The following is a 14,609-nucleotide window of genomic DNA, read 5'->3' on the forward strand; positions in this document are numbered from 1 at the left end:
TCCAGAACAGATAATTGCACCTTTCTATTGGCAATACTTAGTATAATACTTGGTTTAGAATGGATGCCCCTAAGGTTTGCTGAATGGGTAAATTGACAGGGGTATCTATAATTGTAAGCTTCTTAAGGGTAGTTTCATACCCCAAGATTTCTTGTGTAACCCCACGCACTATCCCAAAGCCTTGCACTTAATCATTACTAAATAACTATTACTGAAGGAATAAATCTGTCAGTGTTTTTCTCTTTATATTAAGGAGAGAAAATATCTATTTTTTTCTCATATGCTTCCATGAGGCATTTATTACTGTTGAAGTTTGATAGTAAATTCAAATGGGTTATTATGTTAAGGTCACAGATTAAGTTTCTATTTCTTTCAAGTTGATGGGCTTGGGAGACAGTATAGCTCCTTTATTTCATACCAGTAACTTCAGGAGGACAACTTTACTTCCTTTATTATGAAGTTCTTGTGAAAGGAACAGGGGAGAATGGCATCACATTGTGGGTCCCTTACTGATATCTATTAATGAGGATAATCTCTCTGGAGTTCTCTTTTCTTATCTCTAAAATAAGGACATTGGACATCCTAAATACTTCTTCATGTCTCACCTTCTACGAGTCTCTGGTATTTTTCCAGCCGTACTTCAACAAAGTGACATTTATTAGATACTTTTCATGTTTCAGACATCATACTAGACTCTGAGAATGAATAAAACCTAAGACATGATTCCTGTCATGGAGAAGTTTCACAGAAGATATAACATCCACTGAAGATAGTAATAAAATATATTACATATGCCGCATGAATGGTGAAAAGAAAGGCATAGGAGAGAGAGAACTAATACTGCCTGGGATTGTTGGTGTTGTTTGTCAACAGAGTTAGACTGGGCCTTGAAAGATATTTATGAATTTGGTGAGGCAGTAGGAGGTCTGGGGGGCACTTTAGGCAGCAGGATTCATATTTAATAAGTCCACGGATACGTGAAAGCACATGGCATTTAAGGGAACAGTGAGAGTCCTGTGTAGCCAGAGCTGGAAGCATGTGGGGAGGTGAGAACAGGGAAGCATCAGTAGATGGCGCTAAACATCAGTTGCTAAAAGGCAAAGGCTCTTTGTCTGGGAGGCAATGGAGAGACAGTGAAGGGTTCTAAACAGGGAAATAAGAGAATCAGACTGGGGTTTTAGAAAATTTCTCTAGCGGCAAAGTCATATTTGAAGGAGTGCCAGATAGAGACAGACTTAGGAGAGTTCACAAGAGCTGAGGTGAGTGAGGAAATTCTCGTGATAACCATCGATTCAATCTCCAGGTACAACCTGGAGAATCAGGTACCAGGATCTGCCCTTGTCTCTGGGCACTTCCATATTCCATTTAGATAAACCTACTTACCTTTTTTCTAATAAGCCTTCTTCAGACACATCTTCAGCCTTAGATGCCGCTTCCTACAATTTATAATCACTCAGTGGAAGTTATAGAAAAGGCTTCCTATCTAAGACAGAGTTGCCTCCGTTCTGATGTCTGCTTATCTCTGACCTTTCTGTCCACTGTCCTAATTTGCTTTCCTGAATTCAATCTGTGATCTTGCTTTGACTCTAGGACTTAAAGCTACAGAATACTTGGGGAGATCTTAGAGACCATTTTATCCATCGCTCTTCTCTTATGAGGAGAAAACTGGGGATGTAAGAGACTTTCCAAAGCTCTCACACTTTGGAGGCAGAACCAGAACTAAGAGCCCAGGTCAGATTCCCAGCCCAGATCTCCCTGCATCGTATAGCACCAACTACCTGCTCTAGGGGCTCTGGCTCTACCAGGCTCCCATAGCTCGACCTACTGTGCCTTGGCAGAAGTGGCTTTTTTGGGGGAGAGGCAACATGGACTTTCACCTGAGGCCATGGTCTAAGTGTGACATCACACAAATCTCCAATAATAAGAAGAAAATCCAAAGAATTACCCACAGTCTCTTGTTAGGTTTGGCTGTAGCAAATACTGTTTGGGTTAAATAAGTTTCCCTTGGAAGTAGATATTCACAGTGGTGGCATCTGTTGCAGCATGATTTAACCTAGGCAGAACATTAGGTACTTTGAATGTTACTAACTTTTAAGTGTTTTAAGTTTCATTGATCACTGTTCTCAGGAAAGTAAGACTTCATTACTTTGTAATACAAAATTTGTGATAATTCAGAAAGAGGCTGGGATCATTTCTTTTTATATTATTCACCAGGGATTTGCGAATCAACTACAAGAGTTAACAAGATTGCTAGGAGAATATTTAGGATAATCCAAGAACCATGTTTTCAAGCACAAAAGCTTTAGAATCACCTATGTAAAGTCAGACAACTGTAGGTACCGACTAAAATGTTTTTTCATGCTACAAAAGCAGTTCGGCCAGTACTCCATATTCAGTGTATCAAACATTACTTGTTAGCTTAGCTTCAGTTACACTATCTTCTCCACAAGCATTCACTGAGTTCCTACCACATGTCAGGAACCATGTTAGGAGTTAGTGTCCTAGTAAAGAAACATGCCCTGCCCTCAGGGACCTCGCAGTCTGGTTGAAGTGCTCTAGGTACTTGAACATAATAAAACTGAATTTCTAAAAAAATATATGCTTCTGATTTCACTAATTACAGCAGGTTTCCATATTTTCTTGCTTGTCATTTCTCTATTCCTTACTTATTTAAATTATGAGGTGGTCTGGTACCTACAGAACTTTAACATTTATTCATTCATCCAATACATATTTACTGAGCACTTAATATATTCTAGAAAGGGCTGTAACGGTGAAATAAACACAAATCCTTGCCTTCCTGAATTTTGCATTATTTATTCTTTTCTCCACAGGTAAGAGATTTGCTGTCCAAAACCAAGAAACCTGGAGGGCTAAAAGTAAGGGAAGACCAACAGCTGGGCTTTTATGTGGATGGTCTAAAGTCAGTGCCTTGTGAGAACTATGCCCAGATTGAAAGACTGATGGAAAAAGGAACAAAAATAAGGACCACAGCTTCGACCAACATGAATGCCAGCAGCAGCCGGTCTCACATGGTCATCACCATTCAGTTCAAGCAGGTGAGATTCAAGTAGATGCCATTGTCCCCACCTCCCACCAAGGGGGTCCAGGGAAAGGTTCCCAGAAGCGTTATGGGCTGGTGAGTATTATGGAATCTTTTTAGAGTTGATCTATGGATTAAGGTGGCTCTTTCCAAACATAGACTATAGGGTCAGAAGCAGGAGAAAGTGAGGCACTTGTCTTCTTGCCTCCCTCCCCCGACATCCATGCCCCCCAACCCCGGCCTAAGTGAGCCCGTTACTAACAGAGGGGTGGCGGTAAGACCTACCAGATCCCAGAAATGCCCCTGAGACTAAAGACTGCTTTCCCTCAAGTAAATTCGATGCTCTGGGAAACAGGTTTTGACCCCCAAGTTGATCAAACTGTGGAGATATGAGAGTGGGTCTGTGGTTTGTCATGGAGAATTCTACTAGTAGGCTCTGTATGCATCACCAATATAATAATGCCCAACTTTCAGATCCATGAGCCTAGGGGACCACCAGATACTGAAGTGTCTTTCTGATATCTGGAATCACAAAGATAAAGTCTTTGAAATCAGGTAATCCATGTAACGCCCCACTAAGTAGAATCTTTGATAAACTAGAGCACACTTTTCTCCTCCATTCTCCTTGGTGGATATCACTGAGTGATCTCTACAGTTATGGACAATTTGATTCAGACATGGTTATTCACAAAGCCTGGTTAAACATTTAGCTACAATTTCACCACCTCCATCCCCTAAGCCACAGCACTAGTAATAGATAAAACAGTAATAAATAAAGATTGTCCTGCTCTAACCAGGAATAGTGGAAAAACACTAGACCATGTATGACTCTGTTTACCAGCTCTGAAACTTTGGGAAGTAACTTACCTTTCCTAAGTCTCAGTTTCTTGTTCTGTAAAAATGAGATGAATAGTTCTCCTCATAGGAATGTTGAGAAGTTTAAATAGCATTCTGCATTTTAAAGAACCTTGTAAACTTTTAAATGTTATTTACTTAATTTTACAATGTTACTGAAATTCATAAACTTTAAATATGGTTTGCCTTGCTTTTTTTTTTTTTTTTTTTTTTTTTTTTTTGCGGTGCGCGGGCCTCTCACTGTTGTGGCCTCTCCCGTTGCGGAGCACAGGCTCCGGACGCGCAGGCTCAGCGGCCATGGCTTACGGGCCCAGCCGCTCCACAGCATGGGGGATCTTCCCGGACTGGGGCACGAACCCGTGTCCCCTGCATCGGCAGGCGGACTCTCAACCACTGCGCCACCAGGGAAGACCTGCCCTGCTATTTTTTAAACTTGATATTTTAGAGGCAAGAGACAAAATTAACTGGAAAAGAATGATTTTACTCTGTTTATTGGTGTCAGTAACAACATTAACACCTATTTATGTATGCCAGGCATGGTTAGAACCATTACATCTATTATCTTTTACCCTCATAACATCCCCAAAACATGCTATCATCCCTATTTTACAACTGAGAAAGTTGAAACTCTGAAAAGTTAAATCATTTGTTCACAGTTACATGACAGAAAGGGAACCTGTAGCATTCTTTCCATTACATGACTACACCATCGCGAACAGTTACTTATTTTGCAGATTTCACAGTTGATTTAAAATACCTATTGATCACAGATATACTAGGGCAATAATTGGTATCTAATATATCATTGGAAGTAGCTTTGCAGAATTGGGAAGGGGCAACTGAGACATTTGAACCTAGTAATGTTATTGTAAAATGTCATTATAAAGACGATGGCATTTTAACTTGCAAATTTTATTACACCTTTTTTGAATGTGAAATACAATTAGAAAAAATATTTTAGAATGTAAAATAGATTGTCTTCTTGTGTAGTCTGCTACCACTCTAATAGCATGACCTGTGTTGCTTTCCTACAGGTTTTTCTAGATAGAGACCTCAGCAAACAATCCAGTATTAATTTGGTGGATTTAGCTGGAAGTGAAAGGCAGAAATCTTCAGGATCTGAAGGTGACAGACTGAGGGAAGGATCACGAGTTAACTTAAGTTTAACCAATTTAGGAAATGTTATCAGGTAAATAATCAGTGGATAGGTACTTATTTGTGCCATAAAAATAAACTCAAATACCAAAATTTAGATTAATCATGACCCTTGGTTCATGACCCATTATCATCATTGATTCATTCCTGGCCCTCCTGTAGATTTTATTTTAAACTAATTAATTGTTTCTAAATGAAATAACAAATAAAACCACCACCCAACCCAAGAAACAGGTGGTATTCCTCTTCTATTCTCCCCTTGGAGGTAACCACCATATTGAATTTTATGTTTAATCTCCCTCCCTCCCTACTTCCTTCCCTCTTTCTTTCTTTTATCATTTCTTGTTTTATCGCTTGTACACATTATTATTTATTAGTAGCACTGATTTTTGAATTTTATAAAAGGGTAAAATATTATATTGCTTTCTGGATCTTGCATTGTTAAGGTTACTTAGGTATAAATTACATATAGTAAAGGGCACAAATCTTAAATGTTCAGCTCAATGGATTTTTATATATGTATATATCTATGTAATTACCACCTAGACTGAGATATAGTACGTTTCCAAAACTCAGAAAACTCCCTCATACCTCCTCCTAATTTTTAATCTTAACAAAAAGAATTGACCTTTGTTATCAAAGATTAGTTTTGCCTAACTGTATTGATTTTTATAAAAATGAGATCATGTATATCAGGTCATTGTCTTTTATTGATTTATTTAATTAATTTTTTTTTGCGTTGGGTCTTCATTGCTGCACGTGGGGGGCTCTCTCTAGTTTCAGCAAGCAGGGGCTACTCTTTGTTGCGGTGCGTGGGCTTCTCGTTGCAATGGTTTCTCTTGTGGCGGAGCACAGGCTCTAGGCACGCAGTCTTCAGTGGTTGTGGCACACGGGCTCAGTAGTTGTGATGCGCAGGCTCAGTAGTTGTGGCACACGGGCTTAGTTGCTCTGCGGCATATGGGATCTTCCTGGACCAGGGCTTGAACCCGTGTCCTCTGCATTGGTAGGCAGATTCTCAACCACTGCGCCACCAGGGAAGCCCAGGTCATTGTCTTTTACATCTGGCTTCATTCACTAAGGATTGTATCTATGAGACTAATCCATGCTGTTTCACTTAGCAATTATTAATTGTTTTTCATTGCTATGCAGTATTCCATTGTAGGAATATACCACTATTTATCCATTCTCCTCTTGTATGGGCATTTAGTTTGTTTCCAGGTTTTGACTATTATGAATAAAGTTGCTATCAACGTTCTTGTACATGTACTTAGGGGAAAATAATTACTTATTCCTCTTAAGTACATACCCAGGAGCAGAGTTTGCTTTTAGATTCAACATTATTGACAATATCTATCCATGTTATGTGTGGCTCTGGTTAATTTATTTTCTGTTCTTTTACTAAATGTTCTGTCTATGAGATTCATCCATGTTGTTACAGTAGCAGTTGTTACTTCTTTTTCATTATTGTGTAGTATTCCATTGTGGGAATATGCCACAATTTATTCCTTCATTCTCATGTTAATTGGCATTTTGGTTGTTTCCAGGTTTTTGTTTGTTTTTTGCTATTACAAACAGTACTACTATGAATCTTATTGTACAAATCATTGGGTATCAATATTTCAAAGTTTTTTTGGTATAGACAAAGAATTGAAATTTTGGGGATTTATATATATAAGGTGTGTGAATACCTTATTTTTCGAGAGGGTGACAAATTGTTCTCCAAAGTGGTTGGACCAATTTATATTCCCAGGAGCAATGTATAACATATCCCATTGATCCACATCTTTTCCAAGGCTTGGTATTGTCAAATTTCTTGATATTTACCAGTTAAGTGGGTATAAACATATTTTACTATGGTCTTGATAGCATTGGTTACCTACAAGCTGGAGCATCATTTGATTTGCTTATTAGCAATATGTTTCCTCTCAAAATACCTGGTCTTATATTTTTCTGATTATTCTATTGAGTTATTGTCTTTTTGATCGATCTGCAGACATTTTTTACTATTTTTATTACTCTTTTCTTAGGTATATGTACTGTAAATATCTTCTCCCAGTTAGTAGCTTGACTTTTCACTTTTTTAAAGGTGTCTATTGATGAGCAGAAGTTATTGTTTATGTTTTGCAGTTTTGCATTTTCTTTGTCTTGTTTAAGAAAATTTATACTTAAGTTCCTATCTGTCTGGAGTTGGTGTGTAGTAGTGTAAGGTGGGCATCCTTTTTGTTATTTTTTCCTTATTGATTACCAGTTTTTTCAGATCATTTGCTAAGTAGTCTCTCCTTTCCCCAATGATCTTCTATGCTACTTCTGTTATATGTCAAAATTCAATATATGCTTACTGTTCCTTGGCTCTTCAATCTGTTTGTCAACATCTAAATATAATAAACACTTTATCCTATTCCTGGATAATATGAGTATCTCCATCCTACATATGCTATTTTTGATATATATGTTAATTCTATTCTTCTTTAACCCTGAAAGACATTATCATTACTATCTTATACAGTTAGTGTTCATTCACATCTACTCCTTTTTTATTATTTTTATTCATTCCTTCTTAAACATCAGAGCTGCTCTGTAAGATCAATTTCCTTCTGGTTGAAGTATGTTCTTTAGAATTTCTTTTAGTGATCATCTACTGATGGCAAACTCAATTTTTGTTTGGTTGAAATTTCTTTATTTTACCTTATTTTTGAAAGATAATTTTGCTGAGTATATAATTCTGGATGGACAGTATTTTCTTTCATCTCATTAAGGATAACATTCTCCTGGTTTCTATTCTTGGTCTAATCGCTATTCCCTTGAAGATAATCTTTTTCCCTACCTGCTTTTAAGCTCTTCTTTTTTGATGTTCCCCAATTTCATTATGTTGCATTTGAGTGTCAGTTTGTCTTTATTTATCCTCCTTGGAATTCCTTAGCCTCCATAGCTCTGTGATAGTGATTTTCATCAATACTAGAAAATTCTCAGCCATTATCTCTCACATATTGCTTCTACCCATTTTTTTTCTCTTTTCTCTCCTGAAACTTCAATTAAACTATTTGAATCTTCTCACCCTGTCTTCCATGTCTCCTAACCTTTCTTTCTTGTTTTCCATCTCTATGTCTCCAGGCTGCAATCTGGATTTCCTCTGAACTATCTGGTTCACTAATTCCCATTATGGCAATGTCAAATTTGCTGTTGAACCTATCCATAGTGTTTTAAATTTCAATTATTGTATCTATTCCTTTCTAGATGTTCATTTTGTTTCTTTTCTAAATCTGATGGATTAATTTTTTAGATTTCTTTTCTCTGTTTGTGATTATAATTTCACAGAGATGGGATTTCCTCCCTCCTCTTCCCCACTCTCTTCAGTGACAACACTACTTTCTCTATAGTGCCCTGAGCAGGGCAGGAACTGAGCTGTTATTTTTCTTATTCACTGTTACTTCTCTTATTCACTGTTACTCTGATGCTGTAGTCCTATGGGGTCCTAAGGCTATGGGATCTTCCTAAGGCAGTATGAGAGAAAGGCAAGAAAAGGACTTAAACCCACTCCCCATTTCTATCTTCACCCTGCTAGCCACCCTCTTCCTCAGATCACAACCCTTCCCTATACATAAATTTACAATAGCCTGCAGGCTCTGGGTTTTCCTCCAAAGGTTTAGTGTGTTAGTGCCTCAGATCTGGACTTCCCTCTCTGTTATGGTTTCCCCAGTGCTGACCTTGGAGATAGAACCAGCAGCCTGTGCTGCTGTCTTAACTTCAGCATCTTTGTACAGAAGGTGTCTCAACTATTGGATATTCCTTAGAGTCATGTCTCTGGTAAGGGTCGACAAGGGGATTTGAGGAGTGTTTCTGACTTATCCACAGGGAAGCAGATTTCTTCTTGATACATGTAAAAAATTTTGTTGTTTTATATTTTCTTTTGATTCAGTGCTCTGGCTGATGCAGCCATGGGGAAGAAAGTCTTGCACGTTCCCTACAGAGACTCTGTTCTGACCAAACTGCTCCAGTCAGCTCTGGGTGGGAACAGCAGAACTACTTTGGTAAAGTGATTTTCTTACCACATTTTAGACTGTTTAGACTCATGTAGCTGTCATTATTGCTGTTGTTATTATTATTATTAAAGTTATTCTCTGTGGACCACTAAACACAGCACTCTGCTTTGATATAGCACGTTCTCATCTATGATCTCATGACTCCTGGAGCTCTTTCCATGGCGATGTTCAAATAAAGTTTCTATAGTGCTAATTTTGATTTTTTAATTTACTCTTTTCTGGTTCTCTACAGAACTATATATTACTTTTATTATCAGGAAGAAACTAACACAGTTTTAAAACTAACACTAACAATGTCATGTTATTATAAATCAGCAGTCATTCCATGGCAAGACTGGAATCAATTTTTGACTGTTTTAGACACAGGGCAGGTGTTTAACCTGGAGAGTAGCCAAATCATGTCATCAGCAAAAGACTCCAGACTCTATTATTGAAAGTTTGCCAAGTGGTACCGTGTGCAGTGTGTTAAGTCAGGGCGCTCCGCTCTCAAGCTTCAGATTAGGGAAGGAACAGAACTGGGCAAGCTCTGCTTCCAGCCTCGTACTGGCCTCCAGTCTGTTGTCCTGATTAGGAGAGAAAGGCCTGCTGCTGGATCTGTCTTTATCATTTATTCTTGCCTAATTCTTTTCAAACATTTTGGTTAACGTTTTTCTGGTTGTCAGTACCTGTGGGCCTCCCTGGGCCTGGACTAAAAGAAGGCCCATAAGACTCCTCTGAATGTTAAACATCCAAGCTCTTGAGGCTCCATGGCTCCAATCCCAGACCTCCTCTTCTTCCTTCCTAAAGTGAAGATAACAATCTCGCCTTGGAAATACTGCTGTGGTGATTAAATGAGATCATATAATGAACAAGCTTTAAAAGCTCCAAAGCTGGACAAAGATAAAGGACTATTCACCAGGCCCTTATGCTCTGAATCTTGACCTCCAGGACCATAAGTTACAAGCTGCTGCCTGGGTAATCACACTCCCCCCTGTTCACCCTCAGTGACCCTGCCCACCTCCAGCTCATCAAAACGTTTGTTTTCTCGTTTGATTTCTAGAACAATTAAGCCAAAGTCAATAGCCAGGCTTGAAACCATACAAGTGGCTACTCAGTAATGATTTATTGATTGGTCTCTGCAGTGCCAGGGTTCAACGGTCATTTAAATCCCCGAGGAAATCAGCTGGGGACTCAGTGCTGAGGGACACGTTGTACAGAGGTTAGCTGCACAGGTGTCAAGTCAGGGCTGGTCCAGGTCCCAGCTCTGCCAGTTATTATCTGAGTGACCTTGGCACATTATTCTTCTCTAAGCCTGAGTTTTCTGTCTGAGTTGTAAAGTTTGAACAGTACCACAAATTACAAGATGTTCCGTGACTGTTAGTTGTGTAATATCGACAACAATAGCTCTAAAACCTTATATGAAAAACAAAATCTGAAAAGGTTATTTTTTACAGATAGCAGCCATAAGTCCGGCTGACATCTGCTACGAGGAAACTTTATCGACATTAAGATATGCTGAAAGGTACGTTTATGAATACTTATTATCCACAGTGGTTCTAGGTTCTAAATCTGGCAAATTCTTCTAGTACCCTTATACTTGATGGGCTGGCGTCTTGGGAAGGGGTCCAGAAGAAGGAAGAACAAAAGGATTTGTGAGAGAAGAGTGAGAGAAAATAAAACAAATAAAAGGAGGTCGAATTAGGGGCTCAGGACCCTCCTGAGCCTGTCATTTTGTCGCTCCAGCCCTGGATGGGGGAGGAGCCGTGGGCTCAAACCCATGGGAGGAAGCACTGATCCCAATCCTGATGTGGTCACTTATCTGTCCCCCTGCATTTTCCTGCCACATAGCATGACCATTCACAGATTCCCCTTCTGTCGTCTGGGACACACATAGAGCATAGTGGCAGGCAGGGAATTTTTGTGCTAGTAATAAAGATGAGCACGTCAGAGGCACTCCCAAAGTTGGGAACCAGCCCCTGGCTCTGCAGCTTTCCGTGAGCTGCTTCTCATTTCTCCAGGTCCCACACAGCAGGTCCCAGGCGCCTCCTCCCTGTGCGGGTAGAGCGGGGCTCTCACTGCTGGTTCCCTCCCTTCGGACTGGCCGGGGAGAGAAGCCCACTCGATTAGCCCCTGCAGGACGCTGTGGAAGAGCTGAGTTCCTGCGTTTCAAGGCACGTAGGAGCCTACTCCTCCTGACCTGTCTAGGCAGGTGAGGGTCTGGGGAGAGGAAGCCTCTAACCAGGGGTAGAAACGGCATGCCGCCACCACCCCGGCATCGTATTCACGTGGCAGATTTGAGAATCCACCTCTGTCGTGTTCCCATCAGCTCCTTTCAGGAGCTTGGAATTCTCAGCCTGTGTTCCAGGCAGCTGCAGCTGGCATGTGAAATGGACTTGGTTCCTATTCTTATAGGTACGGGCCTGTGTGTCAGAATCTGGCCCTGCCTGCCACGGGACCTGACCCTCGCTGGCCCTCGGTGACCTCACGTGCTGAAGGAGGTGATACCTCACCCTCTGGGTGGGGTGAAGACCACCTGAGATTGTTCATGAGCCGTTTCTGGCTAAGTTCTTCTTGGCATGGGGCTGAAGCTCAAAAGTGGTAGCTGCTATGATGTCCCCAAGTAATCGCCTGTCCTTCTGGTCTTCCTTTGGCGTCTTCTCAGGGAGGGGCCCTTGCATTTTAGTCACAAACACTTGCATTCTCATTCTGTGCTGCGTGGTCTCAATATCATCTGACTCCAGTAGACATTTTCTTCCAGCATCTGTACCACTCAGATCTTGAATTTTGTCTTTAGTATTACTTAGAATGGTCATTTTCTCTCTGCTTATCAGATGTAAATCTGTTGCTAGCACTTTTTACGTGAGACACTGTGTGATGCAGAGGAAGGAGAAAATGGTCCCCAGGGGCCCTGGGCTCCAGGTCCAGATCTGCCGTGGACTGTGCGACTGTGGGCTTGCCTTGGAAACCCTCTTCCTCAGTGAAAGGAGTAAGGTTGCCAGATTTAGCAAGTAAAATATAAGCTGCCCAGTTAAATTTGAATTTCAGATAAAGAGCAAGTCATGTTTTAGCATAAGTACACCCCATGCAGCATTTGCTGGGAGTGAACTAGGTAATCTCTAAGCCCACTGCTGGCCTGGTGCACATGGCAGAGAGTCACTGGGAGCCTCCAGGGTTTGTGGTGCTATAGCAGCAGCAGCAGCAGTGACTGAAGAGAGTTTTTCATTAACCAAGTCAGCCCAGCTGGGGGAGTGTGTTCAGGGCCCAGAACACGTGGCGGGCAGGCTCCAGGCCTCGGTTGACCTGCCCCTATTTATTTGAACCCTGGATATCTCTGAGTCCCTTCTAGTCTTCATGGTTTACTGGAACCTTACATGGTGGAGTTTCGAATCACTGGGACATGAAAGGCTCCCACTTTGACCTTCTGAGACCAGAGCCCAGTTTCCAGCCAGTGATCTGGTGGTACTGCTCCAACTGCAAAAGGTCCAGGGCCTGGTTGTGTGTCCACCTTTGCACAGGGCTAAGAAGATCCGGAACAAAGCCGTGGTCAACACCTCGACCCTGATGAGAGAGTCCAGGGCAGAGAACAACAAACTGCTGCTTGGGTGTGGAAACTCCAGAATGGCAGGTAAACCGAGTCAGGAGTCAGCGCGGGTCCAAGCCAGCAGCCAGGAGGCTGGGAGTGGGAGGGAGGAAGGGAGGGGCCGTGGCCAGGCCCAGGCCTGGGGGCCAACCCCTGGGTAGAGTCTTAGGGGAGCCCTAGGGCAGGTTGGGGCACCCCTGGGCCTTTGTCCAGGACATTTTGGCCTGAATGTAGATTCACAGCAGTTATAATAATGGCCTTGTCCTTTTTTTTTTTTTTTACGCTACGCGGGCCTCTCACTGTTGTGGCCTCTCCCGTTGCGGAGCACAGGCTCCGGACGCGCAGGCTCAGCGGCCATGTCTCACGGGCCCAGCCGCTCCGCGGCATGTGGGATCTTCCCGGACCGGGGCACGAACCCGCGTCCCCTGCATCGGCAGGCGGACTCTCAACCACTGCGCCACCAGGGAAGCCCTGGCCTTGTCCTCTTTAAATGGTCATTTTAGTCTCATTTTTTTTTAATTGCCATTTTTATTTTGAGGTTATTCTTTCCACCGGGACTACTTTTTCCTTACCAGATTTGGACGGTGGCCCTAAGGGCGTTTATTCGGCTGATGGCCTCATGCAGTTAAGTGATGTTTGGAGCTAAGAAGCACTACCCCCAGCACCCTCTTCTAAGACTCTGCTCAGCCCTGGCTGCACGTTAGAGTCACCTTGTGACTCTGTGCGCCATCTGGACCAATTAATCCATCCCGGGGGCAGCAGTGGTTCTTAAAGTGCCCACCCTAAGGTGGCCCACTGTGCAGTTATTGAGGACCACTGCTTTGAGTGAAGGCCTGAGATTTCAGCATGGCAGCATGAGGTGTGTGTAATTTTATGCCCATGAACAATTTAGAATGGTATGGATGGAAAGGACAAAATATAAAACTGTTGAAGTAGAATTGGTAAAAGCGTTCAGCATCAAAACAGCCAGACCAGAAGGTCTGAGAGCCCTGCGCTCAGTGCTCTTAGTGGAGTGTGCCCCCACTGTCATCGTCCGGCCCTTGGTAGCCGTTCCCCTCGCCCGGCCGGGCTCCCTCGTGCCACACGGGCTCTCTGTCTGGCGGTGGCAACACTTCCCAACCACAACCCGCTCCCGCATGCACACACACCTGGCTGCCCCCATGGATGTTCTGTTCGAGGACAGGTTGGCCCCATCTGGCATATCTCTGGGTTCCCAAGTCCTGACTCACTAAGGCTTCAGACTCAACCACGCACTTCCTAAATTAGAGGCTGTGCCCACATCTGGTCCAGGCATGACTCTGCTCTGTCACAAATCTCCGTACCTCTAAAATCCGGACATGCAGATGTTGACCTAAATATAGCATCTAATTCCCATTATTCATAAGCACAGACACGGAACACATGAAAAACAAGGTAAGATAAATCTTTGATTCTTCCTGAATCCCCTGACTTTACAGGAATGCCCTGAAATGCTCTCACATGCCCACATGATTAAAAAAACAGATTGCTGAGGTTCAGTGCTCCTCTTACAAAGGACCTCCTTGCTCTAGTTTCCTTTGAATTAAGAGGTGATCCTAGTCTTTTTTTTCTTTTAATTATTGAAGTAGAGTTCATTTACCATGTTGTATTAGTTTCTTTTTATTAATATATTTATTTTTGGCCGTGTTGGGTCTTCGTTGCTGCACTCAGGCTTTCTCTAGTTGCTGCGAGCGGGGGCTACTCTTTGTTGCGGTGCACGGGCTTCTCATTGCAGTGGCTTCTCGTTGCGGAGCACGGGCTCTAGGTGCATGGGCTCAGTAGTTGTGACTCACGGGCTCTAGAGCGCAGGCTCAGTAGCTGTGGTGCACGGGCTTAGTTTTGCTCCACAGCATGTGGCATCTTCCCGGACTAGGGCTCAAACCCGTGTCCCCTGCATTGGCAGGTGGATTCTTAACCACTGCGCTACCAGGGCAGCCCT

At 42.3% G+C, this 14,609-nt stretch overlaps 1 protein-coding gene across 1 annotated transcript in view; it reads left to right on the forward strand.

The window, feature by feature from the left end:
• The window catches only part of LOC309819682 (kinesin-like protein KIF28P), a gene marked incomplete at its 5' end in the record, with an annotated part of 86,220 nt that overhangs the window by 38,662 nt on the left and 32,949 nt on the right, over positions 1-14,609 (forward strand). The window contains 5 exon segments of the mRNA XM_082650060.1: positions 2,835-3,059; positions 4,933-5,087; positions 8,970-9,081; positions 10,527-10,594; positions 12,588-12,697. Coding sequence (XP_082506186.1) covers positions 2,835-3,059; positions 4,933-5,087; positions 8,970-9,081; positions 10,527-10,594; positions 12,588-12,697 — 670 coding nt within the window.

Source organism: Grampus griseus (genome assembly GCF_964374135.1).
Source record: "Grampus griseus genome assembly, chromosome: 1".
Classification (NCBI taxonomy): domain Eukaryota; kingdom Metazoa; phylum Chordata; class Mammalia; order Artiodactyla; family Delphinidae; genus Grampus; species Grampus griseus.